At 40.3% G+C, this 20,255-nt stretch overlaps 1 protein-coding gene across 3 annotated transcripts in view; it reads left to right on the plus strand.

Moving 5' to 3' along the window:
• Positions 1-20,220, plus strand: part of bmp2k (BMP2 inducible kinase) — a 58,248-nt gene extending 38,028 nt beyond the window's left edge. For 2 of the 3 annotated variants that reach the window (XM_031305444.2, XM_035997257.1), the window contains 9 exons: positions 20-123; positions 210-289; positions 601-749; positions 1,734-1,936; positions 2,405-2,578; positions 5,572-5,801; positions 6,650-6,819; positions 7,215-7,331; positions 16,057-20,220. In XM_031305444.2, coding sequence (XP_031161304.2) covers positions 20-123; positions 210-289; positions 601-749; positions 1,734-1,936; positions 2,405-2,578; positions 5,572-5,801; positions 6,650-6,819; positions 7,215-7,331; positions 16,057-17,492 — 2,663 coding nt within the window. In that variant the 3' untranslated portion in view covers positions 17,493-20,220. The remainder of the gene's footprint in view (positions 1-19; positions 124-209; positions 290-600; positions 750-1,733; positions 1,937-2,404; positions 2,579-5,571; positions 5,802-6,649; positions 6,820-7,214; positions 7,332-16,056) is intronic. The other variant, XM_035997254.1, reaches the window with a different exon arrangement.
• Positions 20,221-20,255: the final 35 nt, after the last annotated feature.

Genomic DNA, 20,255 nt, shown 5'->3' on the forward strand with positions numbered 1-20,255 from the left:
TTACCTCTGTCTTTTTCAGGATATATGCTCGAACCAGACCAGGAGATGAGACCAGACATTTACCAAGTGTCCTACTTTGCCTTCAAATTAGCTGGAAAAGACTGTCCAGTGCCAAATCTCTTTGTAAGTCACCGGAATGAAGCAATCAGTGTGGCTTTAGCCTTTGCGGTCATTTGCCTATTAACATAATTCTCCACTCATTTTTCCAGAACTCTCCCATCCCTACGTCGCTACCAGAGCCTCTAACAGCTAGTGAGGTCGCAGCTAGGAAAAGCATGACGAAAGCCAGGTAATTTTTTTTTTTTTCTTTCTTATTTGACTTTTTTTTTTATGATATACAAACTAGCACTAGGACTGATAGATACATTACAAAATGGTACAGTAAAATTAAAATCTTTGCTGGAAAGAATAATTAGATTTTTTTCCCAGGCTAATTAAAAAGAATCAATTAAGATCACTGTTTGGTGCTGACTTTAACATATATCTGGGACAGCACATTCCACATCAGGATAGCACACAGTACAAACCTTGTGGTACATACACCACATGTTGAGGGACATGATTTTATTGGTATAACAACAACTTTTGACTTCTTCCCAGGATAACAGACGCTGTGGGCCCGACGGAAACATCAATAGCTCCCCGACAGAGGCCAAAAGCGGCAAACAGTAACGTCCTGCCCCTCGCCAACACTGTCACCCCTGTCAAGATGACTGTGCCTTCAGCACCCGTCAGCAACGGCCAGAAAGGTTTGTTGAGCATCAGTGAGATTCATATTTAAGGTCTATAGAAATTTACATTATCTTGAAGGAATGTTCTTATCTCTAAACCAAAAAAAGTAAAAGAAAATAGACCATAACATTAAGGAATTATCATTAGTTTATTATATGAAGATATGTATGTACATGAGTATGTATTAGAGGAGAGTAAACCGAATGCTAAAGTTTGTTTAAAGTTGTAACTTTTGACAAACAAAGTATAAAAAATGGCATTTCTGCAAGGTTTTTACAGTAAAAAATAAAATCAAGTTTATCATAGATTTTTTTTTTTTTTAAGTATTATCCCTTGTATGATTATTTTGGATGTGTCACTAGTACACGTTTGAAAATGCACATGTGATGTTTCAGGTTTTCAAGATGACCAAGCTGCTGAAAAGCCAAAGTACTGTAGTAAAAGTCAACTTTCAAGATTTCACTACTCTCGCAATGCCAGACCTTCCTCCTCAGTGCTACGGAGGAGGGTCTGGTTAGTCCACACAGCTACCGGCATGGGAGAAAAACCTGCTGTGTTTTATTGGCATTTCTTTAAACCAATTATAATCGTATTGGGCGGAGCTAAGCGCCGGACGGCGCAACGGTGCCTCTACAAAATAGCATCAGGACGGAACTTGTTTTGGTGGAATGTGTACGTTAAAAATTTGTCTTAGTCGTGCAACAGAAAACTCAGATTGGACAGATAGTCTTACTAGCTGTCTGGATTTACCCTACAGAGATCTGAGGAGCAGTTAACCATAGTCCTCATTAATTGACCAGAGTTTAAAATGCCAACACAAAGAAAGCGGAAGTTGAGGGACATCCAGCAGAATTTCCAGCGGCACTGGAGCAATCCCGGAAATGAAACGCCATCGATATAGACCAAGACTTTCAGTTATAAAGTTTACATGTGTGGGCATCTGTGCTCAATGTTGTGTTGTAATAAGTAATAAATCCATCCATCTACACCTATCCACTCAGCTCCCACCCCTGGCTCTGGGCAGCCATCCATGCAGCCCCAGCCCAGCAGTCAGCAACACAGAGTCCTGCAGCAGCTCCAGCCCGGTGACCTGCGTCTACAGCAGCTTCAACAACAACAACAACAACAACAACATCACCATCAACAACAACAACAAGCAGTGCAGCAACAACATGCAAATGCACAGCAACTCCAATACATCCAGGTACATTCACTTTACCAACATACAGCACAACTCAACCACTGAGTTGAGTTAGGGCTGGGCAATATATCGATATATGAGGCTTGATATCGTCTTAAATTTTGGATATCATAATATCGTCATATGACACAAATGTTGTCTTTTCCTGGTTTTAAAGGCTGCATTACAGTAAAGTCATGTAATTATCTACCAGATGTACTACCTGTTTTATTATTTGCCTTTACCCACTTAGTCATAGTATCCACATAGTCATAGTATCCACATTATTGGTGATTATTTATCAAAACTGTCGTGTTAATATTTTGTGAAAGCACCAATAGTCTCATCATCGTATCAGTATCGACATTGAGGTATTTGGTCAAAAATATTGTGATATTTGATTTTTTTTCCATATCGCCCAGCTCTAGGTTGAGCAATTCTGGAACTGTCACTAAAACAAATGTTTTGAATCTCTTTACAACCCTTCCTCAGTACCAACAGGCTGTGCAGCAGTCCCTCCAGCTTCAGCAGCAGCAGCAGGCCCTCCTCCAGCAGCAGCAGCAGCAGCAGGCCCTCCTCCAGCAGCGGCAGCAGCAGATGATGATGCAGCCCATGTACCAGCAGCAGGTTGCTCAGGCCCAGGCCCAGGCTCAGTACACAGCTATGGTGAGTTCTGTCAGGGCTCTGAAACTGGCAACAAGGCCAATGCTTGAATTTGATTTGCTGTCTGTGCTTAAATGGACATCCATCAAATTCAACTTACTTTTGTTTGTGTTTAAAGGCAGGGTTGGTAACTATTTCCAATATACACTTTTTTATATATTGTTTGAAATGGTCTTTACACCCAGACAGCAATAAATAACTTGTGGGCTCTAATAAAGGAGCGAAAAAGATCTGTCATCTGTAGCTGCTATAATCCTGTTAAAACGCCCGCCAATCACTGCCTCGCGGTCCGCTTGGAAATAACCAATAAAATGCCTTCTTCCCCCGCTGTGCGTACTCTACCCCTCTCGTGTACGAGTCTGAGCTCAATGCGCGTCAGTAGTCACATTTGTTCTAAACATTCGGTATGATAATATTAGTTGTTTGCTTACCGGTGAATAAGACATGAAGTAAATTGCGGTTCCTTTCTCTGCTCTGCTCTGAATCAGCGACACAGCGATGCTTGTGCACGTCTGTGTGTGGATCGGAGCTCCGAGGGCAGGGGGAGGGGTTAGGCGGAGCCCCGAGGTGATGCTAATTTCAAATCTTGCTAGCTTTTCAACATTACCAACCCTGTCTTTAAGCTCATTCAAGCATCCAAGGATGCTTCTAGCTCAAAATCATGACAGAATTTCAGAGCAGAAGATTTGATCCAAAACTGCAATAAATAGTTTGAGCAAATGACAGCGAAACACATGGAGACACAGCATGAAATAACACTGAGCTGAATATTTCATTTAATGTCAGAATGGCCTAAAAATGCTCTCTCTGTTCCAAACACTGGCAGCCAGTCCTCTTTAGTTGCTTCACGTCTGTGCCAAGCAGCATTGGAAGCAGACGCTCAAACTTCCTACAGACTCTGTCCAAATATTCAGAAAACTAGTATTTACGTGACTACTGAATAAAACACACAAACACAGGTCCTCTAAATGCGCCCTGCTAGGGCGGCACAATTTTTAGTCTGTTTCCCACCGAACGCGTACCATCTGTTTTATTTCAGAGGCAATCTGGTCTGAGCGAAGCCACGAGGGGATCGAACAGAGGGTGAAATCATGCAATTTCTTCTATGTTGCATCCTGACATATGAAGCGGTTCACAGACAGCGGAAGAGATCACTTCTAAAAATCACTGTTCTTATTCCCAGGGTACCTGCCAAATGTTCAAAAACACTATTTCCTCTGTGATCTTAGACCTGCTCCTTATTGTGACAAGAAAGCTTTGCTAAGTGACTGCAAATTTGTAATATGGTGTAATGACAACAGATCAACTTTATTTGCACAGTACTTTAAAAGCGCAACAGCGGTGTGTGTAGAAGTGCTTTACACAAATGGTTTGTTGACAAAACATGGAAAAAGGAGAAGATGGAGCAACAATGGCAAAATTAAGATATACAAAAACAAGAACCTGGTCAGAAGCATGAAAAAATAGAAACATGAACCATATTAAAAGGTTCATTTTGAGTTTTAAAGGGCTCATATTATGCTTTTTGGCTTTTTCCCTTTCCTTTATTTTGTTATATATCTTTTTTTGTGCACGTTATAGGTTTACAAAGAGAAAAAGCCCAAAGTCCACCTGGACTTACCATCTCCAACAGAAAACACTGTTCACAAACGGCTCCAAACAGCTCTGTTGTAGTCCAGCCTTTACTTCAGAGACAAATGTGGTCACTTTGTAACACACGTTATAATGCTCGCCTAGCGTCTAGCGTGGCACACCCTCATACTCTTCTTCTGACTAGCTAGCAGTACTTACATAGCTACTGCGCTTATGCGACTCCCAACAAAGATGAAACAGAAGTGCGATGCCTCACTCTGTAGCTAAAACAGAGAGCTCAACACACAGGGTGAAAAGAGGAGCTGCAGCAATGTGCAGTACAACAAAAATATGGTGTTTTTTGAAAATTAAACCATGCAAACCTATTCTGATATAACCTCTAAATACAATTCTGAACCTGAAAATTAGCATAATATTAGCACTTTAAAAGTTTGTATCTCCTTAAGTGAATTCACATAAAAACATTATATTCAAAGATCTGCACTGTGCTGCTATATTATATAGCTGAGCTTTAGTCCCCGAACAGTACTGCTAGATACTTCTGGTGGTCCCAAACACAAGTTATAGGTTGTTGTGGCTACAGATCTTTGAGTATAAGAACACATTTTAATGTGTGTTCTCTAGTAGAGAAAGAGCCTGTTTTGAAGAAGTCAGATCCAGATCCATCAGGGGAAATCTGGTGACGGAGCTAGTGGAGAAAGTGGAACATTTAGCAGCTAAGCAGTCCGATATTTTCTAAGGAGCTGGCAGAGAACAAACCATAGCTATAAGGAGAGTTTGGAGATATTGGTTGGTGATGTCGCAGTGGATATGACACATGCCTTTGTGGGAGACCCGGGTTTGATTCCCACTGCGATACATCAACCAATGTGCCCCTGAGCAAGACACTTAAACCCTAGTTGCTCCAGAGGTGTGCGACCTCTGATATATAGCAATTGTAAGTCGCTTTGGATAAAAGCAACAGCTAAATGACATGTAATGTAATGAGAGTGAATGCTCCAAAAGAATGCTAGTCTTGCTCTGCTTCTGCTGGATGTGTAAATAGGCAGTTAAAATGCTATCCATAACCGCTAACTATGTTAAGACTTTTTATCAGTCAGCTTATTTTGGAGATTTTCTACCTCCCCAAAATTCAATGAATGTAGCTTTAAACTGGTCAGCCAGTGTTTGAGGTGATCCTTATTGCATTTGGAACTTAGTTAATTTGTTCAGTTTGGTGTCCTACGTGCTGTTTGACTTTCATTCCTTCATCCCTCCCCTCCACTGTGTCCCCAGCTTTCCAAATCCAGAACTGGTTTCTAACAACATTTCATCATCGTGTTGCCGTCATTGTGCGCCATTGAAATCAAAGGTCCGTCCCTCATTCCCTTCCCCCTCTTCTCCTTCTTATCCTTCCCTAACAGCTGCACCAGTACCAACAGGCTTTTGTCCAGCAGCAGCAACAGCAGCAGCATCATCATCAACATAATCAACCTCAGCAGCAGCAGCACCCCGCTCAGCAGCCTCCCCCCTATATGTCCTCCCCTCTTGAGTTCCAGATTCCGCTGGGTTCCTATAATGCAACCACGCCCTCTGCTGGAGCTGGGCAGATGGGGGGGCCGTCCCCTGTGGATCCCTCATACACTAACCCCAGGTAATGTCCCCTGAACTTATCACATTGTTGGGCATACATGTCTCATTCTATATGGAGGAAAATTAAGTACATTTCCATGGCTTTTTCAAAGCCAAATAACACAGTAGAATCTTCAGCGAGAATCAAGAGTTTTCACTGTTGCACATTCTCATTGAAAGCTCAGGTTAATACTTTTTCCTTCTACCGAAGGTTTTAATTAAATTTGTATGCAACTATTGCCTAAATCAATATAGAAATAGATCTTTTTAAAAAAAATCCAAATGTACTTACTCTTCTGATAGATAGCCCAGTGACCACTCGCATACACTTTCTTTTTCCACAGTAAGGTATCATTTTAGTTTTCCCAAATTGCAGTAATATTGTTTATTAATGGTGTCATACAGGCGGCTAGTGTGTTTTAGCTCCCAAACTTTTTCACAGGCTTCACTTTGAGAGAAACAAAGACTTTCTCTTTTTCTTTACCCTCTTCTGTAAAACACTGAACTAGTATGCTACATCAGGTTTGCTTACCTGCCAATAAAAAAAAAAAATAATAATAAAAGGAATACATTAAAAGAGGCCAGTGGGCGCAGAAAAAGGACAGTATTTACTTACGTTATGTGCAAAAGTTTTAACTTCTGCCAATTTTATATTCTTACGTTTGTCTGAGATTTGTGAACTTGCATGTGTCAGACAATTCCCTTTAGACTTTTTCAGTAGAGAGCCGGGAGTTCTTCAGTAAACTTCCAGATTTGAGTTTTTATGTATCATCTCACAGCCTTACTACTCTGTCATTATTGTAACAGTAATGTGTCCTCGAGGTGAATCCTACCTATAACAGGTTGTCTCTGTTTGTACTGTCTCCACAGTAGAAACCCTCTGCTTGCTTCAGATGGGCTCATGCCACCCTCTCACAGCTGCAGCAGTACAGTCACTAACCCCCCCGACATGTCACGCTGGAACCCTTTCGGAGAGGACAACTTCTCCAAGTTGACCGAGGAGGAGCTGATCGACCGGGAGTTTGACATGCTCAGAGCAAGCAAGTGACCCCCTCTATGATTTCCTTATAGTTTGTTAACTATTTATATCTCAAACATGTAACGGATTGTAGTGTCATTTTATGGAAGTGCTTAGTGTTTTTGCGCAGATTCATGTTTTTTAAGGATAGAGAATGTTTTGGTTTACATTTTTGCTATTTTGTATCAACCAATAACACATTTTTGTGAAAGAAAGACATTCGTATCCATCTACTGCTGTTTATTTTGCTTAAGCATTACTAAAGACACAAAAAATGTCCAATTTGTGCAGCCCTGGACGGTGCTTTCTTGTCTCTAAATGCTTACTAGTCTACAACAGGGTCCTTGTGGTTTTAAAAAAACATGTCTTGGTGTCACAGCCTTAGATGATCTAAGTTTATTCTCCTCCTACATATAGACAAGCCATTGGAGAGAACAGCCAGTGTGGAAACAGACCGAGCGCAGCCTGCTGCCTCCGCCAAGCCCCTGCCACCAGAGGACCTGTTCGGCTCAGTCCCATTTGTGGCCAGCGCAGGCAAGTCTTAGAGGAGTCTCTACAGAGAAGACCCAACACTGTGGAGCCACCTGCCCCCCCTCTCTGCCCTCTCCTGCCCCCCTGTCCAGCTCTTCTGCTCCTAGCTCCTATGCCACACAGACCCCACAGTGGAGCATTATAAACCAATGATCAGTTAGGCTTTTGTTTAGCTTCCCAATGTCGGTCGGCAGATTAGTTCTTCAGTATAAACTGTAAGGAAAAGGTGAGTCGAGGATCTTCTGTGACTAAATTAAGAGGAAGAGCAGGAACAGCAGATGCATCAGTGAAGTTAAAGCACTTTCTTAATTCACTGCAGTCAGCTCTGGCCTTTAACACTGGGCTTGGTGGTGGTCATTTCTAACTGCCCTGCTGTAACAAACCCTTATGCAAGTCAGCTGGAAGAAGTGTTTGAATCTCCTCTATAGCTCACTGGGTGAAGCAAGGCACAAAATCTGCCAGACATTCCCCTGTCTTGATCAAATGGCTTGAACAAGGTACTAACACATAGGGCTCTCACTATAACGTATATGGTGAGGAGCTTTGCATAGGATTACACTTTCTTTTTTTTCGGTGCATAAAAAACTTCCAACTCACTGTGCCCAACAAGGAACACAGGTGCATAAATTTGCTGTAGTTCCATCGGGACTAAAAGCAATATGAACCTAACGAGGCTAAGCAATGGGACACATGGCTGCTACTAATTAGGGCTGAGTGATGCCAAAATTTACATTTAAAAAATTAACAAATAGGCCATCTAATTAAAAAAACAAACAAAAAAAAAACAGCACACACACACAGCTTTGAGCGAACACATTTCATGAATCCTAAGCATACTGTTGTTGATTTCTTATGCTGTTGAATTTTTATGGATTTGTAATATTATATTATTTGAGAATAGAATTTCACAGAATGTATTAAGAGCACCATGTGGAACAAATACTTATTTTAGTAAAGTTCCTTTTTATTAGGTGTTCAGCTAATGCTAAACACTTAATTTTACTTGCCGCTCGCGTCCTAAAGAAGTTTGCCTCTTTGGTTGTATTTTGCTTTCATACCAAAAGAAAAGGGTTAATAAGTGGATGTAGCTTTTGGAATCTGATGCTTTGTGCTAATTCTGCTCCCCCAAAAAATGTTTATAGATGGTTTAAAAAAAACAGTTAACAAGTGACTATTAACTATCTATCTAAATTTATAAACTAATTATGTTATATTACACTTGAACTAAAGGTAAAATAATTATATAAATAAAATAAGTTATGGCATGGGACATATAAAGTCCTATTTCACTCTCTAAAAAAAACCTTAAAAAATGTACATCATGATGTTGTACACATCCACAATGTCTGTCGAATACCAATTTAACCCAAACATCACTCAGCCCTGGTACTAATCAACTCCATTAGGGAAAAAAAAGACAACACTTGAACTTCCAAAGTTGTGGCTCTTTGCCATTTGTTTACATTGAAACACCATCGCCCCTCTTTGGCCATTGAAACAGCAAAGATTCCTCTCAGAATTCTAAATGTTTTTATTTTTATTTTTTATTGTTGGGACGAAACCTCAAATGTTACTCGTGTGGACTGTGCACTTAACTGTGGGGGTCGATGTCGACTCTGACACATACATACATACATACATACATACATACATACATACATACATACATACAAACATACAAACAAACAAACAAACAAACAAACAACACCTGATAATCAGTTCTCATTCGGCTTAACTAACCACTCAGACTGCGTGAGATTTAACCCCGACACAGACCATAGCCTTGGTATAATGTGAATATAAAAGTGCAGTATTTCTACATACAGTATATTACGTCGGTGGCAGCAATAAGCTTTTGTGCCTCTGTACTCTTCCTGCTCCTTAAATGTGAATGGGTTTTGATAGCTAGTTTAGAAACGCTGTTTGTTACTCAGACTATATGTTTAATAATTTAACAGTATCAGCGCTAAAACACGTAGATATTTTCTAGAGGAGAGGGAGAGTTAACTTTTTTTTTCTACAGTAAATTCATCTTGTGTTCTTAAACACGCAGGCTTGATGGGAGCAAGTCCAGTGGCTACAGTTTAGAGTAGAATAAGACAATATAATGATGCAATATAACCCTCTAAGCACTTGAATGTAGGTGTGGAAATATTTTATTGTCTTCACTTGTTAAGTTATAATAATGAATATAAAATTCTATTTGAGTTGAAATTGGAAAACCAAAAAAAAGGAAAAAAAAATAAAAAATTGAAGGGACTTTTGTACAGAATTTAAAACCCAGAAGGGTCAAACACACCCACGTTGTTTGGACTGGGTGTTCTTCCTACAGGCTGGCATGAGGAAATTAACATTTTTGATCAGCCTATTAGCTTTCTGCGTTTGTGCCATCACAGTGTCAGTTGGTTGTTTAGGTTGCAGGTGATCTTTTAAATATCCTTGTGCAAACACACCACTGGCAACTATCAGACATCAGTCAGGTTTTTTTTCTCCTTGTTTTAGTGTGTCTCCGTTTTTATTTGGGTGAACTTTGGTCGACATCAAACACCAGTGTTTGATCAGCTTGTGTTTTACTTGCATTAATAACTAACTTCTCCAAGGCAGAGCTACTCTAACAGGAGCTTAAGTTTCATAATTTAGTCATTTCTCCTTTTTAACTGGACTTCTATATATAAAATAGTAAAGGATCTGACACAATGTGCGATTTTTGACTAAAAGCAGACATTTATTTGAGAAACGTGGTGAAATCTTAGACCATCAGTCAGCTGATTTGGAGCTTTGCTGACCAAAGACCGTCTGTGTCGATTTTCTGACAGCGTTGACAACTTTGGACGGAATTCCCACAATGTGACTGCTGCTACGACCCACTTCTACATAGCGACCAATGAGACTATGACTTGAAATGACACAAAATACTCTATCCAATGTGACATAAGTGCCATTTTTAAATAAAAAAAACAAAAAAAAAAATCAGTGCCAGCACCCCGGCCATTAATGTATTCTAAGGATGCTCCAAATAAATCCTAACCTGATGCGTCAGATGGTTTGTTAACACAGAACTGTTTGAAAAAGGGCAGGAACTGAACCATCTGTCTATCACGTCTGCCATTGTTTTGTTTTGAACAATTCTCGCATGATCTTGTGATTCTGTGAGTATCCAGCTGCCGTGCACGTAAAATAAATCCAGGACCATGGCCAAAGTTTGTTTTGTTTTGCTGGAACTTAAATAGTGAGAGCAGTGCATATGGATGACTTTTCACTTACATTTATTTCCTATATTCCTATTTACATCATAGCACTAACATTTACCAGACCTCAAAATGTATATTGTACAATCTGACCGATTTGCGACCAAGATTTTATAAGAACCATCTCACAGTGTGACATGCAATGTACCTGCAAGATAAGTGTCGTTGCATAATGCAGAGGGGTCTTTAGTCAGAAAATCTTAGTTAATATGACCCTAGTTAAGTTGCTGATGGTGTGACTGCACATTTTAATTCATCTCGTTTTATTGCAATTATTAAGCTAGAGCGTCTTATAAAAAAAAAAAAAAAAAAAAAAAAAGTTTCCATTTCTAGATACAAAATGCCTTTGTGTGGCATTTTCATTTACCTGGCCGACAATGCTAACGGAGCTTTTTTTCCCTCACTGAGTATAAAATGATTGCATGTATTTATTTTTTGTCTCAGATTACATTTAGCTGAAAAACTAAATGTTGTCTAAATTGTTTTCCTCAATTTTACAAAGTTTGGATCAAAGGAAACACTTTAAAACTAGCTGGCAGGTAAATGGAAACGTATCCGGCACTGACGAATTCTCGACCCTTTCAGGTAACCAGCCAACAGACAAGAGTTTTTTAGTGTGTTCCATTTACCTCGGAACTCGGAAGCCGAAGCTGGGAATGACGTCACATCAGAGTTGAATGCGTTCGATTTACCATTTCATTGTTTTCATTAGCTCTAGCCCGGTTAGCCATTGTTAGCATTACCAGTTAATAGCAACACATTACGCTGTTTTTTGTGTGCATACAAACAGCATAACATGTCCACAGATAGAATTTGGATAGCACTTTGTGTACGACTGATTTATTGAGACACAAATAACACAGAAGTGCTTATAACTTTGTTACTACAGCTTTCACAACTGTTGATACACCGAGCAGCCATGTTGGATTTTTAGCCTTATGGTACTCAGTGGTTGCCCTAGTTCCGAGCTCGGAAATCCGAGGTCAGTGGGCGTGTTTCTGACTTTGACCTCGGAAAATCCGACTTCCGAGTACAAATGGAATGCACTATTATCAGAAAGCAGTGTGCTGGCTGGTCAAGTACCTGATGTTAGGAGCATAATTCCCACATAAAGTAGATCTGCTTCATAGGACTTTCATGAGCAACTGACACAACTTTGTACTCTAAACCGTGTTATTTTTTTTATTTTGTTATGTTGCACACAACTGGCTTATGGCACATTCAGTGGTGTAAATGTAAATTGTTGTGCTGAAAGGAATGCTTGATGAGTGACGATATCCGTCAAAATGGTGAATTTATTTACTTATTTTTCCTAAAGGGCTGTATGTTTGTTAACCCTCGCTGTGCTGCTGTTATTCCGCCTTAAAGCAGCAAGTGAGAATGTGACCCATCTAAGTCATCCATGCAGACATGAATCATACACATTTTTGTACAAATATATTAACTGGTATAAGTCCTGTGTTTAGCTGAAGGTAAGTTTGCGGAACAGTTAATGTTCCACTTCATGTTTTAGCTCATATCACTGCCTGCTGTTATTGGGCTTTTTGTGGAAAACTTTGCTTCAGTTCAGTTTTATTTGCTTTGTTTCTTTTCATTTTTCATTCAGTAAAACAGCCATACTCAGAAACATCTTGTTCATGTGTATTGGTGGATGGATCTATATAATGTGGACAGGCGAACCATCAAAGCCAAAATGAAAAGTAAAAGACGACCAGAGCCATTAACTGCACTTTAATATTCTTTTTTTTTTTTTTTTTTTTTTTTCTCCAAAAGTGCGAGGAAGGAAAGGAATATGTTTTTGTATATTGTTTACATTTGCAAGTTTTCTGTGCTTTTTATCCTCTGTCTTGGCGTATGGTTTCCCCCTTTCTTAGCATTCTTTGTCAGTTATACACCCTGCTAGAAGCCCCACAACAGATCACTAAAACTTTGGGAACTTTTCCATTTAAATTCCTCCTCATTAGAAGCTGCTGCTCTCCTGCAGAAAGAATACAAACTATAGATCAATAAGTTGTCTTATACATATCTTGTTTTTGCAACAGACTATGTAAAAGGTCCTGTATCATACTGTGAGTGTGAATGTATTTCTTTATATAATGTTACTGATAAATAAAAAAAAAACATTGAAAATCAATATTCACCTTGGTTCTTTTTTTTATAGCTCTTTAAAGTATTGGAAAGTTTAGTCTCTCCACCACTACACCATGTGCAAGATGTTCCTGTTTTAACATGGCTGTCTTTGTTTGAGCTCTCTCTCGTCCAATCAAACGCAAACTAAATGTACACCGAGGCAGATGATGGTGATGGTTTGTCTGCACAAACAGGTGTGTGAAACATTAGAGTGCTCATATTATGCTTTTTGGCTTTTTCCCTTTATTGTGTTATATCTTTTTTTGCATGTTATAGGTTTACAAAGTGAAAAAGCCACCCCAAAGGGACTTGCCATCTCCAACAGAAAACACTGTTCACAAACTGCTCCAAACAGCTCTATTGTAGTCCAGCCTTTACTTCTGTGACAAACGTGCGTCACACGTTATAATGTGCGTGGCACGCCCTCATAGTCTGCTTCTGAATGGTTAGTAGTCCTTATCTAGGTACAGCACATGTGCGACTCCCAACAAAGATGGAACAGAGTGTGATGCCTCACTCTGTAGCTAAAACGGAGAGTGCAACACACAGGGTGAAAAGAGGAGCTGCAGCAATGTGCAGTACAACAAAAATATGGTGTTTTTAGAAAATTAAACCATGTAAACCTATTCTGATATAACCTCTAAATAAAATTATGAACCTGAAAATGAGCATAATATGAGCACTTTAAAACATAAGCAGTTCACGGTTTGAGATGCATGGCATGCATCGTTCAGGTTCAACTTCAGTGTGGTAAATTAAAGTTTAACATTTGTTCCCTGCCTCAATTGGACTGTTTTCCCCCTCCAGAAGGGCCCAGTTGCAGGTTTCTTCGTGTTTGCCTGTAATTGTACACTTCATTGTCTCCTGTCTGTAGTGTTATTTCACTTGTGCTGTTGCAAAATTTGCAATACACGATCAGTTAAAGATTGCTCATTCAAGTAGAAACATCAGAATGTCTTCCTAAGATAGCAAAGAACTCCGTAGCTATTTGTAAGATAGCATTTTATGTTCCCCAACTGATTTTGGCTAAAATGTCCTGTATGCAAGTACAACTTTATTTATGCAGCAAAGAATTACTATTTGGGCTTAGAAATATTTCCATAAAAGGATTGAAGCAAATTTAAATATTTTACATTCTCATTTTGAAATTGAATTTCCATTAGAATAATAAGATTAAAGGAATACTTCACCCTCAAAATGATCATTTGTATTACTCCCTGTGTTACCTCTAATTCTTGAAGAAACCTTTGTTCAGTACATGTGGCCCTCTATTACTACAATTCATCATATATTTTATTTTATTTATATTATATTTGATTCTTTTTGGATTCTTAGTTCACCGTGGAGGCATGTGACAAAAACAAAAAAAATTTCATGAATTTAAGGCAACAATCGGGGAATAATTGAGCTGAGCTGTTATTTGATTAAATGTACAGAGCAGCTCGCTATACAATAACATACAAGCAGTAAACAAGTCGGCTTAGAAATGGATCCTCTGATTTAGTTCATTTTCTGATACACTGTGGGGTGTAATTGAAATGTTTCTTTCCTTTTGTAGAAGTATAAATCCTCTGCAGTGACGTGACAAAAATTCAATTTGTAAAAATCTAGAACTATCTCAACCATTTTACATAAACAGTATGACCGAGTACAATTTGACCTTCCATTCATTCCTCTCAAAAACACAAATCCTGTGTTGAAGTAAAAACAAATTAACCTAAATTTTTAAAAGTGACTGTGATTTTCCCCAGTGGGTTGTTAGTAAAAAAAATCACAGTAATTAGATCCTTAGTCCCAGATCAGTTCTCTAAAACTGAAGAAGCATTTGCATTCAGTGTGGATGTGATGGGAAATGTGCTATACAGTATTAAGTATGTGTTTTAATTTTTGAATGTAGGTGAATTCCAGCCACAATGGCACAATTGAACAACTAATGATATACTGTTGAATCTAAGTGAAATAAGACCAACACCTTCAGGTATTCAACGACCGTTTTACAACAATGCAACGACATAAAAGAGAAGAAAAAGATACAAGCTGATCCAAGAGACGTTTATTATTTTACTTTCTGCTGATCAGTGTCCTCATTTCTTCATCTCTCAGTATTTTGAGAAATTATGTAATCCGAGTCACTCGGCCTTGTAAATGTTCGCCTCTCTGCACCTTCATCAAATCAATCTAGGATCAGTGGGAGTTGTTGCGTGAGAGAAGAGACTTCTCTAAGCTCCTGCTGTCAGACGTCTCTAACAGATTTTATCTTCCATCAGACAAGAGAACAATCGCATGCATGTTTTCACCACTTATTGGTGTCTTTAAAAGATCAGACGCAGCATGTAATCCTTCAGCTTTCCACTCAAAGGAACATCGACAAAACAAATCTGTGTGTCAGTCTGACATCTTTTCTGGTGATTAAAGATGTTTCTATTGTGAGATTGTCTCCCTCCGAGAGGTGATTACAAGCTATAATCTGGGAGCAGTCGGGTGGAGCGGACAGATGCAGAGCACCCCCTGCTTCCTGCGTTAATATGTTTTATTACTTTTAACTTTGATTGCTGCCTTGTTTCATTTATCAACAACACAGCTTTTGGCTAATCTGTCATCACGTCCTGCCAGTTTGGAAGACGTGAAGAGGTTTACATTCTCGTGTTCACAGCGGGGGGTCCTTTCTCTGCTTTCTAATATAGTGCTTCCACTAATAGGGAACAATAAATTGGCTCATTGTGTATGGCACAATTTATTTTCAATATAATTGGAGACTATCCACTCGCTAATTAGGCTAATTTCTAAATTATCATTATGCAAACTCTTGGAAATAATTTTACACAAGGCACAAGTTTTTCTAGCAAATGCCAAAAATGCGTACGGATTTATAGAAATGCAGAAGTAAGGAGTAGTAATTGCAAAACAAAGCTTTATTTTTTTAACTCTGAAGGAAGTGACTGGCAGCTTGAATCTTTTCACCCAGAGATTTTAAATTTGAAAGCAACTGTGAATCTTGGGCGTCTCATTTCTTCTGCCTCTAAGCTCTTCTTATTGCAGGATCAGGGTAGAGAAGTCAGAGCAGCTTTTAGACCATATTGAGTTTTATGATTTCGCCTCCGCTGCTCCTTCTGCTTCAGTATTGGACAAACTGTTGGAATTTGTATTTGTGGACTTCCAAACCTAAACCAATTCTTGTTTCAGTAATGCCACATATTGCATACATAGGAAATGAAAACTTGTACTTCTGGCACCAAGATTCTCCTTCTGTCAGTCGTTTTGTTAATTTATGAGGTTAAAACTTGAAATGCACATAGAATATTAAAAATACAGAAAGCCCGGTTTAACTCATTTGTGTCTTGCTTCTGCAGGTACCGATGAGATAAAGGCTGAGCAGACCAATGAGGAAGTCAGCATTCCTGCCCTCATCCCTGCCACTGCAGAGGATCTGCAGCCGGCGGTGGCCAAGGAGCACAAACTGGGCAAAAAGAGCAACTGCAGACCAGGTGAAGATTCTGACAGCGACTTCGAGTCTGACCCACCTTCGCCAAAAAGCAGCGAGGACGAAGAGCCGGAGGAAGAAGAAGGCCTGAACAGTGAGCACAGTGAAGACACTGAGCCAGAGAATTTAGGACAGAGGCCTCTGCTGATGGACTCTGAGGAAGAGGGAGAGGAGGATGAAGACAAGCACAGCTCTGACTCAGACTACGACCCCAGCAGGGTCAAGAACCGCTCAAAGAAAGCTCTGGCCACTAAAGCAGCTTCAGCCGCCACCAGGAGGAGTCCTCAGAAGGATTCGGCCATGACTCTGATCACCCCTCCTGAGTCTCCCAGCGGAGCGAGAGCTGCTCCAGCTGTGGGATCTGTCGATGTTTTTGGTTCTGTTCCCTTCCTCGGAGGAACCTCGCCTGTCGGGCCTTCAGAAAGCTCGGACATCTTTGCCAAAGCGCCTTTCAGGCAAGTCAGCCATGAGCAGCAAGCTACGGGCGAGTTCGATGTTTTTACCAAAGCGCCATTCAACCGGAACCTCTCCAAGTCGGGCAGGAGTGGCAGTGATGTTCCCATGGGCCAAACACCGCCCATTTCCCCTGAGGGCATTGACATTTTTGGCTTCTCTCCCTTTCAGCCGGGCCCCACCGCACCGCCTCCCACCACGTCTAGAAGTGCAGAAGACATCTTTCAGCCGTTTTTTGAGGAGTCGGCCAGCCCTCAGCAGCAGAGGCTGAAACAGCGCAGCCTCCAGAAGCTGTCATCACGCCAGAGAAAAACCAAGCAGGAGGCCACAGCAGGCGGCAGCAATGGCAAACGCCACCACAGTACGCCGACCGGAGGCCGCAAGACCAACAAGCCAACTTACCGCACACCTGAGCGAGTCCGCAGACACAAGAAGGTTGGCCGGAGAGACTCGCAGAGCAGCAACGAGTTCCTTAGCACCTCTGACTCTAAAGAGAACATCAGTGTTGATATAACCATGGCTGAAGGGAAAGACAAAGGTGCTTCCCTGCCGGTAGAAGAGGCCCTTTTAGACCCGTTTGGAGCCAAACCTTTCCATCCTCTCGATGGCAGCCGACACGGCCAGTATCAAGGACTCGCTGACGGCAAGAGTGAGTTGGGCACAGCCAATGGCAAGTCCTGGACCGGCCCCCTTCACGGCGCTCTAGGAACCAGCAGCATGGATGATTTCGGGGCGGTGCCCTTCACAGAAACGGTCAGCCACAGGGGACCTCAGCAGCAACAGCCACCAACGCCCTCACAGCCGGTGGACCTCGACCCGTTTGGAGCTGCACCTTTTCCCACAAAGCAGTGACTTTTTTTCTTGTGTCTTCTCACTCTGCCAGTTGCTGATTAATAACCCCTGAGCTTTTTTTTCATCTTCAACCAATCAACGAGCTAACGATGTCCTAACACTTCTTTTTTTAAAGAACATTTTAATACATCTCTCTGTTTGAATACCTAAAAACCTAAATCCTGTGGAGTGTGAGTGATGTTTCCACATATCTTTTAGCTGTACCTGTTTGCTGAGAAGCCTTTTATGCTGCATCTTAACGCTTGTAAAGACATTTGAACCGGAACGGAAAACTCACTCAAATCGTACTGTGATTATAAGCTTAATGTTTGACCGCTTGACTCGCTGCAAAAAGCTCTTTATGGCTTGCCTTCTGATCTACCAATATGTTTTTTAGCACCACAAAGCCTTACCTGAGCTGGGCTCTGCCTTGCTGCACAGTACCTCGGAAACCACGACACAGGCGGCCCAGTTGGCCTTTCATGTCCGCGGAATCGTTCGGGAGTTGACCTTAACCACTTTGTTTTATCCTTATTAGATCTTTCTCTAGTTCTTTCTCTATACATCATTTCACAGTAGTCTTTACGCAACCAAATGTGGCTGTGATATGTGTTGCATTACACTTTAAATACTAGAAGGGATCAAATTATTGTACTTCCTTTAAAAGTTGTTAATTGGGTATGGTTTAATTTTAGGCTCTGACCTGTTTTAACTTTTTTTCAGTACAGTAAACATCTAGGTAAGAAATGTTAATTTTCTATTTTGTTAAGTTTTAACTCAACACATTCTGTTAGAAATAAGAAAATAAACACAAAGCCAAATTTAGATCACCAGATTTTGACCCCTTCAAAAACTCACAAGCTGTACCGCCATTTTCTCAGCAATGTAAAGCCGTGTTTCCTCCAAACAGTCCAGTTCAGTTCGTTACACATTAAAATGGTTATTTTTGCGTCTCCATTATCAAATGTTGGGGATGGTACCAATAGAATCGCTCCTTACTGCCCCATTTTTATCGTTGCCCTTTTGTTAACAAATCAAGCACGATGATCCAATACTAAAAGGTGTAGCTAGTAAAACTGCAGTCCATTGATTGGTGCAGATGTTCCTCTGCATCACTGGTAAAGAGGAAATACAGCGATGGAGCAGTGAGGAAATGTAAAAACTATAAATAACGCGCTACTTCCAGGGTTGATGCGTCTGTAACCATCTGGTAACAACAATGCCTACATATACTGTAAGAATACTGTCTGCGGTGGAAACGCAAAACAGATCTAATTATTAGGTACATGTCTGTATGAGTTTAAATATACCGATGGAAACACGGCTGAAGTGCTCCTAACATTTTCAGAATAATTTATGCTTAAGAATAAATGGGAATCGTACGATTAGTTAAAGGAAAAGGCTGGCCGTATTGTATATACTTTGTTTTTCTTAACAAATCCCAGGAAAAGACCAAAACCAACATTTTCTGACTTCCTGTCTGTGGCACCCCAAGCACATTGGTTCCCATTGAATAAGCACATTTTTAAAGGAATGGTTCGATGTTTTGTGAAATATAGTTATTCACTTTCTTGCTGAGGGATGGTTTCGAAGATTGGTACCACTCTTATATCTGTAAAGCTACAGTCAAGAGACTGGTAGCTTAGCTTAGCATAAAGACTGGAAACGGGGAACATGGCTAGCCTGGCTGTATCCAACTGTACCAAAATCTGCCCGCCAGCACATGTAAAGCTTAGTAATCAGTGTAAAGTGGTGTTGTTTTTACAGGGGGTTATGTAAGAGACTATTTCTTGGCCTGGAGTAGCGACATCCTCGGGTCCCTCTGGTTTCCTGGAAACTTCATGGTCACGTTAAGACTCGGCCATGAAAGGTGCTGGTGGATTTTGTTACCTTTGACAGAGCCAGGCTAGCTGATTCCCCCGTCCTTCCAGTCTTTATGCTAAGCTAAGCTGCTGCCGGCTCAGGCTTCACAATGAAAGGGATAGATGTGAGAGTATCGATCATCCCATCAAACTCTCAGTAAGGAAGCATATACATTTTTTTCCCCCCCAAACATGTCAAATCTATTCCTTTAAAAAAAACACTACAAATATATAATTTGATTAACAAAAGGTTCAGTTGTTTCTAAAAGAGTTGGGCACTATAGTTTTTAATCAAATGTTTTTCAAACAGGACTAAATAGTGCATTGGTTGGGGACTACTTTCAGCAGCGGATTAATCTACATTTGGTGCTCTAGTGAGTATTTGGGGCAGCAGGACGGTGTATGCGGGATTGAGTCAAAATAAAGTAGAAAGAGGAATATCAGGCTGGATACACAGGCTCGTTAGTAGGATCAGAAAGTAGTTTACTACTTTTGGTCTTTTCCTGTTATTTGTTGACAATAACAATAAGGAATACGACCGGTTATTCTTTAACGCAGAATGTGAATTGGCGTATTCATAAAGCGAAACAAAATTCAACACCCACTGAGAAATCTGTGATGTGTCATCAGGTTATTAGTATTCATGAATGCACTTTTCGGCATTGAATTTTCCCATGAACTAGTTCTCTGTGTGCTCTACGTCGACGGCTTTAAGCACTGCATTTACCTCCACAACCATTTGTTTAAATTAAACCTGCAGGTTGCCGTGTTTTCACCAGTGGAACCGTTTGATACAACTTTGTTTTTTCTTCACAAGGTTAAATCTGATATTGTATTTATCATGCTATACTGCTGTTTGATGCAATAAAAAAAAGAGTCCTCTCAGTGCTTGAGGTGGATGATGTAAAGTGGAATTTAAAAC

The sequence above is a fragment of the Sander lucioperca genome, chromosome 2, assembly GCF_008315115.2.
Source record: "Sander lucioperca isolate FBNREF2018 chromosome 2, SLUC_FBN_1.2, whole genome shotgun sequence".
Lineage (NCBI taxonomy): Eukaryota > Metazoa > Chordata > Actinopteri > Perciformes > Percidae > Sander > Sander lucioperca.